The sequence below is a fragment of the Bremia lactucae genome, linkage group LG11 (assembly GCF_004359215.1).
Source record: "Bremia lactucae strain SF5 linkage group LG11, whole genome shotgun sequence".
NCBI classification, from domain to species: domain Eukaryota; phylum Oomycota; class Peronosporomycetes; order Peronosporales; family Peronosporaceae; genus Bremia; species Bremia lactucae.
The window spans coordinates 1,558,098-1,574,057 of record NC_090620.1 but is presented as its reverse complement, the minus strand read 5'-3'; the positions used below and the strand labels follow the sequence as shown (position 1 = coordinate 1,574,057).

The window sequence follows — 15,960 nt, the reverse complement described above, 5'->3', positions numbered from 1 at the left end:
AGACATATAATGATTCTGTTCTGGAGCAACTTTAGTCAAGAGGTTTGCAAATTCTCTTGAGGTTGCTGGATCAGTAGGGCGTTGCGCCCCTACTGGCCCCGACCATTTTTTGGCGGTCCGCCTCGCTATTGCGATTTAGCAACAACGTCGGAGCCGCGACCGTTGCCCTTGTTGGCATACGGTCCAAAATTTCGTTCAGTACCTTTCGGTGCTGGGCGTGGGGCACTCCACTCATGAGCGTAGTGTCCTTATTTTTCGCAGCGATGGGGCATTTCTGCAATCGCTTATTGATCGAACAGCGAGGTCTCTCGCTTCGACGTAACCGAGGTCCATGGATTTTGGACCTCCTAACTCGTGTCGTCTTGGAGGACGATATGATGACAAACTAGCTTGAGCCTGTCTCAAGCTTAAGTCCTCCTGTTCCGCAACGGATACTGCTTCTTCAAGCGCATCCAGTTCCAAGCGGAACAGGTGGGTCTTTACGGGACCATCCGTAAGACCTTGCATGAACACCGTAATCAACGTGTGTTCATGGACTGGGTTATTGGTAATACAACTCGCTAAGAGTCGTATGTGCTGGGCATATGCGTGCACATCACGCTTGCCTTGCTTAAGTTTCCGAAGCTCTGAACGAGCTCTGAACTCAGCCCTTGGTGGCTCAAACGTCTGTTTGAGTCGGGTTTTAAAAACCTCTAGCGACCCAAAGACATATGGGTCGCGTAACATAAGGCCCAATGCCCAAGTTTTGGCACGACCTGCCAGATTTGACTGAGCAAATGCGACTTGCATTTGCTCGTCGATGATGTGACGTGACCTTATGGAATCGTCCAACTCGACAAACCATCTCAAGAAGAGTCTTCTTTAACTCCCCTATACTTAGAGATGTCAATCTTTAAGGTTTCGGGACGACGCGTTTGCGTCATCCCAGGTACAGGGGTCTGTACCTGTTGTAACCTCAACAGTTCTGCCTTTTGAGAGCCTTGCTGATTCAGCAAGGCTACCTTCTCCTTCATCTCGTCAAGTTCATGTTGTATGAACTTGGCGATGGCTGCATGGAGGGTATCTCTGTCCGAATTGGACAGCATTGCCAAGATGGCATCGTTTCCTACGGTCGAACTCATTCGTTCGACCCCACTCCTTTCTATGCCAGTTAGAAAGGAGTAGCTTTTACGTGAAACGTGATGCGTATTCGTATTATCATCTAACATGTCCATGTTAGATGAGGGAAATGTGGTCCTTAGACGGACTACAAAGTGCTACCAGGTGTAACGAGGCACTACGTCTTGTACTACTTCAGTACAAGTCCACTTCGCACTGTTTCAGTTGCGAGTGGTGCCTTAAGTTATTTCAAGTACACTAGTACGTGCAGAGGAAGACTTCTCGTTAAGGCAACTAGGTTAAAGAGGGTTAAATGAAAAACTGTATTTATATAATTAAGTTTCTCTTCTTTCTATCTGTTAACGCTAACTTTATTATAAACTAATACTATAAGTGCAATTGAAATCTTATCTTATCTTATCTGTCTCTCTCTTTTGTTTACATCTACAGTTGATTAGTCTGCGGGATAAGTAGATATAAGGGAATGTACCAAAATACTACACGGAAAATCGTTGCGCACAGCATAATCACATCACTTTACCTGACCGCCGCGCCCCTACCTCACTTCTTCTCCGCGCCAATTATGGCTAAAAACATCAGCTTACCGTTGGAACGGAGTTTGCAAATGGAAAAGCTGCCGCGAAGCAGTCAAAGCGACTTTAATCGCTGAACGGTTCGAGCTCGCGGTGATCAAAAGTGACAAACGACGCTTCACAGTGGCTTGCGTGCAAGAAGGCTGCTCCTGGAGGCTGCACGCTGCAAAACTTGCCGACGCACCCACGTTCACCATCAGTACTCTGCGAGACGAACACTCTTGTCAAGGTGTGACTCACCTTGGCCTCCAACAGGCATCAATTTCTTGGGTTGCGAGCGAAGTCGAGGCCCAGTTGCGTGACAACACCCGGAAAGGCATCTGGAAAGAGTAGTTTTGGCATTCCGTCTAGTTCCAAAAGGGGCTTCCAGTTGCTTCAGAAGGAGACCGTTGATAAGCTCGTGACTTTATTGTCCAATAATACCAAAAATGTTAATATTGACGCAATAAGACATTGATTTTATTGATTGTTAATTTATGTTTATAGTAATCCCGCCAATCGTTAAAAGACACGATTAGGCGTTGCGCAAGGAGGCGCATGGCAAAGTTAGTTATTATTAAATCAAAGCCAGTGGATAGAATATCGTTGTGAAAGAGCTTAATATATTAATACAGTTTTACTTTTACCCTATTCTAAAGCCTTCGAATTCACCTTTAGTAGCTAAGCTTCTTCCTCTGCACGTCGTGTACGTGAAGTAGTCGAGGCACCCCACCTTCACTGTAATCACTGTAGGTTGACTAGTACTATTATGAGTGGTGCCCCATTACAGCTATTCTCCACTCACCACTCACCCATCGCTAACCACAACTCACCTCTTTATTTATTTCCTTTCATAGGAGATAATGTTTATTATTCCTTTTATAGGAAATTATTTACGTTGTATTAATATTAATATTAGTTTTATTTGATTCGGGTCATCTTAATTCTTGTGGGACAGTTTATTGATGTCTGGTGACTCAATGAGCAGTAAGTAAGTCTTTTCACGACTTACTTATTTTGTTTATTCCATAATAACGGGCCAATCTATAAACAGTTAATTAAAAACATCCAGGGAGGGGCGACACACTGTCAATCAGCGTGTTGCTAAGGTCCGTCCCCCTCACCTTTTCCTCGACATACGCCTCCAGCATGAGCGTCCGCAGTGAAAGCGGTCACAGCCGCAACAGTAGTAACGTCAGTAGCAATCCGCCACCGCTTCCAACTCCCGGAAGCGCCCCCATGCCACCCACTTCGACCGCAGGTGGGTCGCGATCCACGGATCGTATGGACAAGATCAGATTTCTAACGCGTATTTGTAATGAACGTGCTTTGACTTTTAGCCCGCTTTTCGATTTTTGATAGTGTTACTCCCGAGGTCACGCAGAGTAACCCTCTAGACCAATTGCTACAACAGCAGCATCAGGTCCCTCCTGCAGCTCCTCCTGCGCCCCACCCCATAAGCAGCTCAAATCAATTTTTGCAGCAGTTTCTGGCTTCATCCTCGAGCTCCATCCCCACAACTAGCAATCATATGCACTCTTTCCCTCCAATGAGTGCTCCGACATCACTTTTGCCTCAATTCCAGCAGAATCTGGGCGCGTTTCCGCCACCCAGGTCAGCCTCAGTACCCCCCGCTTTTCCTCAATTCCATCCTGTACCTAGTTTCTCGTCCGTGAATGGAGGACCGTTTCCTGCAGCTCCACGTACTACGCCGACTTTTTCAGTCGACGGTAGCCGCGGCAATGGACTTGGTGAATCTGCCTCGAGCTCTATCACAGGTTCACCCAGACGCGCGGGCAGTGCTATTGGATATGGGACTGCGGATGTCCCCACGACGCCTCCTGGGGTCACGCTCGGTGGAGAGACCGTCAATTATTACTCGAATGGGGACAATACGACCCGTGCAAGCAGGTCGCTTGAAGTCATGCCAATTACGCTGTACAACTCCGAACGCACCTCACAATTGGGTAATTTGATCTCGGTGAACGAGCATTTTATTTCATACCCGATCCGGAATGGTTTAATTCGTGTCATCAGTCAGAGTTCAGTGGACAGACTTTTGCTTCGAAAGCATGAGCACCATGCTGTCACGGAGCTGGCCTTTTTTAGTAGTAAGTCGGATTTATTCTTGAGCTCTGGAACGGATCATTGTATTGCCATTTGGTCGATTCAAATCGATCCTATGAGTCGTGAATTGATCAAATTGGTCCCTACACAGGCACAACGTGTCAAGTGGCATCCGTCGGATTGCAACAAAATTGCTATTGCGAATGGAAGCATAGTGTTTATCACGGAGTTGTCGCACGTGGGCGCCGATGGCACTGGCGCTGAAAACTTGTACGAAATTAGTGTCGTGTGTGGTCAAACGTCTGGTCAGATCAACGACATGGCGTTTTCTCCTGGCAGCGGCGAGTGTTTAGTAACTGCTGGTAGTGATGGGCTCGTGCAAGTCTATCGCGTACAAGAGCGACTTCCTGGGCAACCGGCTGAGTTTATTCAGCGCTTTGATCCATTCCAAGGTGAAGCAGTAAATAGTCTACACTTTTATGATGGCAATTTCTTCAATCAGCCAGGTCTGTTGATTGGTGGTGGGTCCAATACCCGCTTTTCACTGTGGAATGCGGCGCTAACGGAAAATACGGCCCCTGTTTGCTATCAGACAGTAAAAGTCCACGATGACTTCCGAGAAGGCTCGGCACTTCTTCACGAGACGATACTAGACCCAAGTACTCAGTTTCTCTTTGTGGCCAATCGATCAAAACCAGTGATTTATGCTTTTCACCTAGCTCAAAGCTCAGACTCTTGCACACCACGCCAATTTGACAATGTGACAGAATTCGCTATAGCTTATCCCGTGCTTAGTATGGGGTTGCTGAATCGTATAAATCCGGGTCAGCCAGCACGCGATGGCAGTGATTCTATTTCCGCGTCAGATGGACTAAATTTCACCATGCAGCTGTATTGTCTACAGACGCAGGCTATTCAGCGCTATCTTGTCGGCGCTAACGAGTGCTATCTTCCTGTTGCGCGCGGCTCAATTGAGAACGAAATCGAGACTGGTGAGAACATTGGACAAACGGTTGGTGCTATGACCACGGAAGGAGAGGGATCGTATCAGACGGCAGCCGAGTCTCCACGCGCTGCGCCTGCTGTAATGCCAGCTCCCGAGACAGAAATTGATGTACAGGCCCCTGATGAAGTTGATGCTGAAGAAGATGTTGAGAATAGTGATCAGCATGCTCCACTTCGTAGTGCGTATAATGGACTCCCTCGTGCTCTAACTTCTCCAGGTGCACGAAGTAATCGGAGTTCTCGTGGCATTGGTACTCGATCGCTGCATCTGGCTACTAATGACGATGCTGTGTCAGTATCAGCGTCGTCAGCCACGAACGACGATGGTAATCTTCCTAGCCTTCGCTTTTACAGTCGCTCGTCACCTTCCTCTTCGGTTCGTGCATTTCAAGATGAATCGTCCGTGCAGTACGATCTGTCAGTTGATGACACTGCGAGCGAATCGCAGCAGCAGACGCTTCTTGCTTTCCTTCGACGAATGGAGACTGCACAGATTCAGCGCGACGAGGAGCTACGTGACCAGATGCGTGCTGTCATTGGAAGTTTGGGCAATCACCTGACAGCGCAGGTTTCGATGCAAGTGGAAAAGTCTATTCAGAAGCAGCTGCAGTCCGTGCTCGTACCTGCCATGGGCCGTATTGTGTTACATACTATGGAAAATAATTTCATGAAACCCGTGCAGAATGGGTTTCAGCACGTGATTAGCGAAAAGCTCATTCCTTTAATGGAGCAGAAGCTCTCTGACTCGCTGGCAACAGCGCTACCGGACCAACTAGCCAATGGTGTGGATGAAATGATACTGCGCGTTGTTGAAGACGTGCGTCAGCCTGTGCGCGACTCATTTCGTGAGTGTTTCCAGGACATTTTGATTCCGTCGTTTCAAGCTGCTACACAAAAAATGTTTGAACAAATCAACGACACCTTTGTGCAGGGTACGCGGAGTGCATTTGAGAGTAGTGGGCAAAGCACAAGCAACGTAAAGGTTGCAAACCAGTTGGATCAATTGACACGTGTAGTCGAGAGCTTGTCGCAAAAAGTTGAGCAATTGAACGTGGCATTTAATTCTCGAATTGCGAATGGAGCAATTGTTCCTGCTGCCAAGACTGCCGAGGAATCTCAGCTTGAGGCACAGCAAAACACCGTGCTAGACTTCCTTTTCTATCTTTCTCGAAATGATTGGGAAGAAGCGTTCAAGTTTGCGCTCGGGGCTCAAAATGTTAACCTTGTTATGTTTGCATGCCGACAGTGTGACCCGCGTGTCGTGCTTGGCTGTCACCCACCCAAGCTTTCGCAAACGCTGATTTTATGTCTAGTACAGCAATTGGGTGCCGACCTTGTGGATGATCTCGAGACGAAGCTTAATTGGTTGCGCGAGTCGCTTCTTGTTATGGACGTGCGCGACCAAACTATTGCGGGTTTTGTGACTAGTGTTCTCCAGGAACTGCAGGCAGCTCTTATGAGCGTACCTGTTCAGTCTCGTGAGTCACAGTACACGCTCCTGCATCATGTCCTTAACTCAATGCTTAACTCTGCGTAATTTAATATTATGCATTTTTGAAAGGGGATTCTTGCTCTCATCGTTATTTAAAAGCAAAACCAACAATTAGAGCATAGCTCTTTATATAAGAAATATTCTAAGGGAATGTCTAGACCCAGACAAGAACATAATTTAAATAACACGATTTGGATCAACTATTATCTTACTGGATCATGCAGTATTGCTACCGACGCGTCCAGACATCAGAATTAGCATACCTCTCATCGTCATTCTTTCTCTTCATAAAATTTCACGCTTTAAAAGATCAGCCTGACATTTAGCAATAAAGGGGTAATAAAGTATGCTGACCGGACATCTGCCAAAAATAGGCATTCGACTCAACGATGAACCCTGGAGGTATCCCAGCGACTACTGCTAGTGCATGTACCATCCTCAATCGCTCTAAGACGATGCAAACATTATTCCTATCTCAAATTTTTCCTTTGAGCCACACAGTTTACTTGATAAGTCTGGACAAGCTTTTGAGTAACATAATCGAAAAAGTTTGGTCATCGTCTAGATGCAGTTGCTCGACAAGAAGAGCCTTGCGCTGATTATATTTCGAATCTGAAAAAATTGCCGATTGGATTTAGTAAGCGCTTGCAAGAAAAAAAAGAGCAAATACTTAATGCAATTTCAGCTTTTCGACGAAAGAGGCACTCTTCGAGATCATGTTTAATGCCAACGTAAATTTACTCGTTATTTTAAGCTTGTTCAACTGCCCTGAAAAAGCGATCTCGTGAATTGCTCTTTAACATCTGCATGAGACAACGAGACAAAATTAAATCTTCCATGAGGACGAAAGTGATTGAACTGTTGCGGCGTCTCAAAAGAAATGTGCAATTGAGATCTTATCACTCGGTAATTCATATGTCTAATTGCATTGCAATAAATTTTTAATTTCGAGGAAGATCTGAGTGTGCGACAGCAACACTAAGACGAATGCAACGCTTCCAGCAGCAACACCCAATATATTATTGCCATTGGAGTCAGGTCATCATGGCAATTGTCAATTTGCTGGTATTAATGGACAAAATAAATAAAAGAAGAAAATTATTGGATGATTAATGAAACAACGAAATTCACGTGTCGGAGACTCATTCTTGCCCTTCGCACTTCGATCGATAATAAGTCTCTTGGGCGATATTTTCAAGTGTATTAATTTGCTCCAGGACATCGTTGCCGCTTATATGATTTTGCGTAATTCAACAAGGCCGTATTGATGGCCACCGAGCTCAAAAGTTGGCGACAGCTCCATAATATATCAAAAGGAGACAGGAGAGACATACAGATGCGCGAGCAATTATAGTACAAATGCCGATCTTATATTTTCTGCATCCTCCGCACTTACTGTAGCTTTGCTTTCCTTTTCTTGCTGCTTTGGCGCTGATTGACGGCAGAGCGCAAGCGCTTGCTTTTAATCTGAGCATAGTGAACTTGATCCTTGTAGCTCGTAAAGAACCGATCCAATCGCGTTTGAATGTGACCCCCATCCTTTCGTGCCTTTTCTTCAAGAGGCTTGAGTACTCCATCACTTTTTGCTGCATCCCATCCAAATGCCTGAGCACAATACTTGCGCAAAGCGTCCATGTCCGGAGCGCTCCATGTAAATCGTGCGTCAGACCGGTCAACTTGTGGAGCCATGTATGCTTGTACCACTTGTTTGCTCGGAAATTCTTCTCCAAGATCCCATTTTCGCCGTGCAGATGCATGGACCCGCTGAAATCGAGCGCGAATGCTTTCGTTATCACTGTCGTCGCTGTCCGATGCCGTCGCTGAATCTTTTGCCAGTGATTTCTGCCTTGATTTTGTATGTTTCTTGGACGCTACACGTTGCGCTTCTTCGGCAACATTATAATCACGAACCCACTGTTTAAAGTCACAAAGACCTTCGAGGCCCGGATACGAAGCCGCAATTTCACTCGCATTCACAATGCCAATCCCTCGTACACCATCCGTATAATCACTGCCTAGTAGAAGCGCGAGCGCAATGATCTGTTCTCGTGAAAATCCAAGCTCGTTTTCAATGTCACGAGCTGAAAAGGCTTCGACAAACTTTTGGTGATGAAAAATATTCTTATAAACCCGCTGACCTCCAAACGGAAAGATGTCGCTATCGTCCGTAATCACACCATCGACGAGACCAAGTTGCTCAAGAGCTGCACATTGAGCTTCAGCTTCCATCGGACTCACGAGATAAGGCACACCAAACAAGCGTAGGAGGGCCATCACTTCTGCGACCATATCCTCCGTTATCCCTTCAGTATCACGCAATTGTCGATTGCGCAGCTTTTCAAGCTCAAGCTGTTCATTTCGCAATGCAACTGCATCCATCTCTGTATACTTTTCATTCGTAGCATCATTAGGTTGATGAGAATCATTCGACTGTGTATAGGGGAGATAACGAACGCGAGCCCCCTCAGTTTCCTCTACTTCCAATCGCTCACAAGCAATTGACGCATTTAAAGCGGCTTGTAGCTCCTCTTTGGAGTCCTCAAATTTGGGTGCTGCAGTAATTTCCTTCCGCATTTCTACCTCGATACTATTCATTTCAATACTCAAGTGATTAGCGTTCGACTTATTTTCTCGATTTGAAAGCTCAAGTGAGGTCTTAGACATTCCATTTGTACGAGGAGGCAGAGCAACAATCGAATCAATTGCCTTTCCGTTTTGCCATTTATCAATTCCAATGTTTTCAGCATGCTGAAGAGAGTGCGCTTGCAAAGCCCGGCGAACTGCACCGGCAGCCCACTGCGTCAAATTAGAGGCAGTGGCCATGGCAGATTGTAGCGCATCGTTTTTGAGTAGATTCAGATCTTCGTGAGCCTTTATATCTTCTAGCTCATTCCTGAGCGTCAGGAATTTTTCACTTTCTTCTTCGTCCTGCGCCAAACATTGCTCATTCTTAGCGTCCAAAGGAGAACTACTAAAGTCAAGCTTGTCATCCACATTGGATATATCGTCGATACAAAATACGCCACTCATAAGAGAATCGGCAGCAACAGCAGATGAGCTAGGGACAATTGCTACCTCGTTGTCAACTGCGGGTCTTTTAATATCAATAATGGGTGCTATTGCCCTTCTTACGTATTTTATCGTTTTAGCCGTTGTCAAATTTTCTACCGACGGATCATTTACTTGAAGCTCAACGTTCAGTGAGGATGGTAAATTGCTTTTTGTCAGTGGTGCTGCCACGTCTTCCCATTCAACGTCATCGTCTTCATCCTTCGCATCAACATTAAGCAAATCCTGAAGCTCTAACATAGCCTTGGCATCGTGCATCGGAAGCTGCTTGCCCTCAACATCAAGTGAATTTCCAATAAAAGTTTTTTCTTTTTCTTTCTCAAGTTGCGCGTTTCTTAACAACTCTATTGCAAGCACGGGTTCTTGTTTGACACGAACCTGGTGACGTGCAATCCAGGCTGCTATAACCTCCTTGGCAGCAGCGTCTGGAGTGAAAGAAGTAGCGACACGAAGTTTCTCATCAGATTTAAAGGCAGCATTATGATCTTCGTAAGGCTGAATTGCTTTGGATATTTGTTTAACGTCCGCTACCCGATCATAATTATCTTCGTCGTTTCCCTCACTCTGCTTTGAAGTGGATTCGTATATATAGAAACGATTACTATTCGAATCGATGCGGTGACCTGGACCACATCCACCCTCGTGCGCTGTCTCTTCTTGTCGTTTTTGCCTCTTTGCTACTTCAATTCGTCGATTCAATTTGCTAGTTTGTAAGAACGCTGAAATTTGAGCGTGCGAGTATTTCTCTGGATTCCCAGCTAGCGGAATAAATTGATTTCTTACTTCTTGACGTCGATCACGCAGGATCTTGTGCAGCATATCTTTTTGGACATGAGGAGGCAATGAAAACACGGCACTAAGATCAATTTGTGACATTCTCGAGGTGTCAAGCTCAATATTGTCTACTGATAATTCCTGCTCATTTTGGTCGGCTTCTAAGATTTCTTGCTTGTGATCAGCTTCTTCCCAGTCGATAGATTTGTTTTCTTCTTCTTGATTTTCTTCCACGTGTTGAATGCTCTCTCGTTCGACATTAATTTCTTGATCCTCTTCTACCGTCCTATTTTTTGTACTTAAAGCTTCTGGTAGCGTAAAACCGGGAGCAACGGCTGGGGCTATTGCTCCTTTATTCTTTTTCATCTCCTGTCTGGTCTGTTTCAGTCGATTCAATAGAAGGCGTTGCGCTGTATGCCGTAAATTCGTACTCTGTTGCTCTTGCCTCTTTCGACGTCGAGCTGTAGTACGCTTTTTAATTTCTGGCGTTTGGCCATCAAACACAAAGACTGGACGGACGCCATAGTAAAGCAGCTTTGCCACACGATGCAGTGTGCCCATGAGATGCGCATTGCGAATCATGTTCCCCTCGTCGTCCCGCATAGCCTTGACAAACTGAGTGAGCCAGATACTGGCATCGACAGCAAGCACCTGGCCTGCTAGCGATTCAATCTCAATCTGCCGCCCTACCGGCGCTAACAAGACCCACAGATTTTGGACACCCATGAGCGATTACTTTCCGAATTAAAACGGATTGATCCGTCTGATCAATACAAAACTGCCAACTTCTTCCGAGCTATCGTGGTCTTTTAATAATTGTAAGATGTACTCACATTTGATACTAATTTTTGTACTGAGGCTGTGCTGCAGCATCCCTATAAAGAATATTTGTGCCGGAATTCTAGACAAGAACCGACAGTTGGATTTTGAGGATGGCAAGATCATCTTGGATGCCCGAAGAGGTGGAATGGCTGATTCGCGCCTGGCAAGAAATAGAGAGAGAGAAAATGAATAATAATGCAATAAAGGAAAACACAAGCGCACTAATTTTCAACAAACAACTTTATGAGCGCTTCTTGGCACTTTCTGGCGGCTCCACTTCTCGCACCGCTGCCAAAGTTGCAAATCGAAAGGATTTGCTTCGGCACTCGTATAAATTTATTCGCGCGTTTATGGACAACAACGAAACAGGTGCCAATTTGAATTGGTTTGCCCTTTCCAACAGTGAGCAGCGCGAATTGATGAAGATTGCAGGAGGACAACGCGTAATTCCAATTGAAAAACGCAATTTTAGTGCACTAGACAACCTTATGAACAAGTCGTTGTCAACTGAGAAAAGCTGTAAAAATGTAAGTGACTGCTTAAATAGCTATAGCGACAGTGACAGGATCGATAAAAGTTTGAAGCGAAAGAAGCAGCTTTCAATTAAAAGGGCAGCCAAACGTCTTAAAGCACCAGTAAGTCATCAATCACAACCTATATCGACCATGAGCACTCTGGAAGACGAAAGTAGCGACTTTTTGAGCCAAACGGACAACAACCAATCAAGGCAAAAGCATGGACGCATTGCCAATCGAATTTTATTGTCAAAGACTGAAATAGAAGACATTTTGAAACGTCAGAGGAACGGATTAGCAGACTTTGTCACAAAGCGCGCCGATGAGCGCTTTCGAGAACTTGAATGGAGTATACGAGAACGAGAAGCAGACCAAATGTTTTATGCCTCGGAAGCCGAGAAAGATCGGGCTTTGCTGCGTAACTTATTTTTTGAAAATAGCCACTAATTACATATGATTGAAATTGTCAATTATTTTACTCGAAACTTTGCAACTATTTTTCATTCATTAATCTGTTTAAGCTTCATAGTAGCACTGATCGCAAACCCGAACTGGCACATTAATACCAAACTCGGGAATCGACTTGAGCTTCTGCGAACAGCCTTCACAAATGAGAGCCCCGCAACGTCGGCAATTGTGTTGATCTCGATTCTGCTGAGCCTCGCTTGAGGACGTCGAGTTCCACGTAAATGGCGAATCACAGCACATGCAGCGGGACTTCGTGCTAAAAGGAATCCACTCTGGCAACATTGGCTTCGCACGACGAGCATCTCGCACAATACGCAAGGCGCTTAAATAGCTACGGCCGAGGTGGTCACTCAGCATATTCTGCTGCACTGGAATGTGCGAGAGTTCTTCGCACTGTCGGTTTACGTGAACAGCTTCATAAATGCCCTTGTAAAAATAAATATGCGTCACTTTGCCAGGTATGTAAAGCTCCTTTGGGTCATCGATTAACGTCGTCACCAATTCGGCAGCAACTTTATCTTCATCGAGCAGAGTCTCGTCAGAAGGCTCAAACACGTTGTCTTCCCTGCTCTCATCGCCTACCTTGTCGAGCCGATCGATCAAATTCGTGCGTGTAAGAGTCCAGGATGAAACGCCTTCGTCTTTGCCACTTTCTCTGGCTTTCTTTTCAGCCAGCGAAAGCTTTTCTAAAGGAGCACTAGCGCTTACTCGCGAAGCAATCTTCCCTTTCCTCTGGTCCGCGACTTTCTTGGCCCACTCTCGCTTTCTCGGTGCCCACAGCGTCATTGCACGATCTTTAAAAGCTTCAAAATCCTCAAATGCTGTGTCACGCCAGCAACCTTTAAAATTCTTTAGCTCTTCCACGAGCTTCATCACGTTCGATGCTTTAGCACGAGGCACAATGTCATCTCGCAACACGACCGAGTGGACAAAGTCACTGCACGATTCGGCCACACTATAATTCACGCATGCAGGCACAGCGTACGCAAAACACTCAAGGTCATCAAATTCCTTCTGTAACATGACGGATAGCAAAGTCGCACAGCCAGCGCCAAGAGAGTGACCTGCAAACACAATATGATAGCCTTCGTGATGCAACACACGTAGTGACTTGACAATTCGGTCCTTGATCCACATCACAGCCTTGAGCATTCCATTATGCGCGAAAGCATCGACAAAGCCTCCGGTAGCCTCACTATCCGGTGCACCAGCCGACGATAGCCCAATTTCTTCGGGACAAGCTTGGATATCCGTAAGAGCATCTTGAACCGATTTGGAGCCTCTTATTAGAACAAGCGCCGTCTTGCTTTCCTTGTTACCCAATAGAGCAAACGAAGGGTGTTGGACGTCTTGATCCTGGACATGAGCATAGATCAATGTAAATCCTTGCAATCGGCTTATGCGCTGTATATCTAAAACCTCCTGCTCGTAGATACCATGCAGTGCCAAAGGGGCGTACTTGAGCAATTTGGCCAACACCTCGTCCGAGACTGGGACGCATCCCTTGTAATGCATCTTTTCTCGCTCTGGCTCGGCTCCGCGATCACCGCGATTCATGGCCATGAAATAATACGTCCCAATCGCAGCATCTTGAAAGCCAAGATCATCCAAGTCCCCAAGCAATCCTTTAAGCGTTGAAAAGGATTGCATAAACTCGTTTCGCAATATAAAACCAATCAAACCAGCCCGGCCATATTTGCGCAAGAAATCAGCGCTAACGACAGCCATTTTTGCGGCTGCTCCGATTGGCGCAGCTTTTGCAGCGACGAGCGTACCCTCCGCAGCGCGCATAATCTTATCGACAGTTGTGTCAGTTAGCGTGTTATAATACTCAATGAGCTTATCCTCCAGATAATCCTTTACTCGTTCAATGCGCCATTGTACGAGCTGCTCGTTAATCTTTTCCATTAAAATGAAATGACAATTTTTGCATAATTTCGATGGCGCCATGTGGCCATACGCACGAATAGTAGCCGACTCCGGCAAATGGTCTCGACAGAATGATTCTGAACAGTATCCGCATTGGTATCGAAACTTGGTCATTCCAAATTCAATCTTGCATTCTTTGCAGTGTTTTGACTCATTCAGTTCTGGAGGTGATACATACTTGGGGATGTTATCTTGACAGCAAGTCACTAAAGAACGCTCAACCGGTGATAAATCTGGAAAGCGCTTTGAAAGCATTGACATTACTTCGAGATTGCTCTTATCGTCCAAATTTTTGCTAATAGGTCGAAGACCTTGTTGCAATGGTTGGGGCTCCACGGATATAGCAGCTACCGTTGCAGCTTGCGCCATTTCCAATCCAAACAGAGTTGCTTCTTTGATTGACGCGACTGTGCCATATACAGCCTGCTTTGATGATAAGCCCGCTAGGTTCATTGCGGACGATGGCAAAGACGCCATGGCTGACGAAAATCGGCCAAAATAACCCGGCGTCGTTACAATATCGCCATCCTTTAAGCTTTCTTCTGATAAAATTGATACTTCAGCACTTGGTAAATGCACCGTGCTCGTCGACTCTTGGTTACCCGGTAACTCTGCAATTCCTTGCCCTGGCGTAGATCCTGCACCTTTTACTTGGTCTTCTTCCTCCAAGAGTGTTAGAGAATCAGTATGTGGCTCGGATGATTTCAGAATCTCTCTGTCGTTTTCGACCATTAAAGAATCATCATCAGCTTCGCTCTCTTGATGGTGTTTGCTTCCCATCCAAACTCGAGTCCGAACAACACTGGAGCGCGTCATAGGGCCCATCGTCTCGGCGAATTGCTCTCCGTAAAGCCAACCTTCCTCGTCATAGTCTGCACCTTTGTAGACCGTCCAGATAAAATCCTTCTGTTCGTCTTTATTAGGACAAGATTCTTGGCTAGTTGTACACCACGCAGGAGGGTCTTCCGCACGCAAACGAGCCGTCCATCCCTAATTACAACACATGTAGAAAGTTAAATTTGCTAAGCTTAATTTATTGCAGATGAAAGGATATGGAACGCACTAAGATGGGGTACCAACGCTGATTCTCGATAACCTCGGGCATGCGTGTTCTTTAAATGTATTTATGAGAACATATGAAACTAATTAAAAAATCCAAGAAACTAGCGAAAGACTGTCACAAAAGAATCCAATATCGTGATTACAAAGGGGTTATTCATGTCAGTACTTAGGTCAGTCCCTTTCTGCAGAAACTTTAAATTTTAGAACATCCTAGAAACAAATACTTCAACGAGATTTAGCGACTTTTGTACCAATTCTCAAGAGCCTTTGGTGATGTGTGACACCCCGATTTTAAAAAGAAATTACGTGCTCCTCAAAATGATTATTTATAGTATTAGGCTGCTAAGTTTTGAATTTTCGAAACGAACAGCATCCTAAATATCCCATCGGCTTTACAAAACAGCATTAACCCGGTCGCTTCAGCATTGCATGTAACGGTGTTCCGTTACATAAATATGATTTCGTATAATAGGAATAATGAAGGAGACCGAAATTATTATCTCCTAATAATCTCACTTCACAATTTTTAATATTACCATACACGACAGTTTTGTTGCAGCAATGTGACAGTTGTAGGCGGGAGCCACGATAGCAGCCATGCTCTACTTACGCACACACCTTCAGGCACAGTGAGGAATCAGGAACATGCTAAGTTGCCCTAATCTTACACAGTCCCCGTTAAGTACACTTGGTGTACTTAAGGGATGGTCAATTACCTAAATAAAGTAATTAGACCCACCCCTCGGGTGTGGTTCACATTTGTGACCAACCTTTGTGTATGTGATGCACATAGGTGCATTCACATTAGGAGATATGACGCCTAGCGTCATCCGTTACGCGAGGTATCTAGAAAGATACGCTCGCAATACATATTAGTGTTATCTACAGAGATGACATTTTGATTGGTAAAAATAGGCATTTATATTTAATGCACTTAAATATAAATCAGTCTAAAAACTACTTTCTACTTAGTAAGTGCGCACGAGGAGCCAGATTACCGCTCCCGACGCACTAAGCACTCTAGTAAGGTTTCGTCATGGGTGGGGCCGCTAACGCGCCCACCACAACTACCTCACTGCACGCAAGA

The 15,960-nt window shown here is 45.4% G+C and overlaps 4 protein-coding genes across 4 annotated transcripts; 2 read left to right on the top strand and 2 right to left on the bottom strand.

Annotated features, from left to right (window-relative positions):
* Positions 1-2,741: 2,741 nt before the first annotated feature.
* On the top strand, positions 2,742-6,392 carry CCR75_004504 (uncharacterized protein). Its single transcript, XM_067962590.1, has 2 exons — positions 2,742-2,931; positions 3,011-6,392. Exons 1-2 carry the CDS (start codon positions 2,820-2,822, stop codon positions 6,277-6,279), a joined length of 3,381 nt encoding a protein of 1,126 aa, XP_067817817.1. The 5' UTR covers positions 2,742-2,819; the 3' UTR covers positions 6,280-6,392.
* Positions 6,393-7,626: 1,234 nt separating this feature from the next.
* Positions 7,627-10,803, bottom strand: CCR75_004503 (uncharacterized protein; the record flags this gene model as incomplete). Its single annotated transcript, XM_067962589.1, has 1 exon — positions 7,627-10,803. The coding sequence occupies one exon, from the start codon at positions 10,801-10,803 to the stop codon at positions 7,627-7,629; it is 3,177 nt and encodes a 1,058-aa protein (XP_067817820.1).
* A 206-nt stretch (positions 10,804-11,009) lies between these two features.
* CCR75_004502 (uncharacterized protein) lies at positions 11,010-11,861 on the top strand (the record flags this gene model as incomplete). Its single annotated transcript, XM_067962588.1, has 1 exon — positions 11,010-11,861. One exon carries the CDS (start codon positions 11,010-11,012, stop codon positions 11,859-11,861), a length of 852 nt encoding a protein of 283 aa, XP_067817819.1.
* A 69-nt stretch (positions 11,862-11,930) lies between these two features.
* Positions 11,931-14,916, bottom strand: CCR75_004501 (uncharacterized protein; the record flags this gene model as incomplete). The annotated part of the gene is made up of 2 exons (XM_067962587.1): positions 11,931-14,801; positions 14,875-14,916. 2 exons carry the CDS (start codon positions 14,914-14,916, stop codon positions 11,931-11,933), a joined length of 2,913 nt encoding a protein of 970 aa, XP_067817822.1.
* Positions 14,917-15,960: the final 1,044 nt, after the last annotated feature.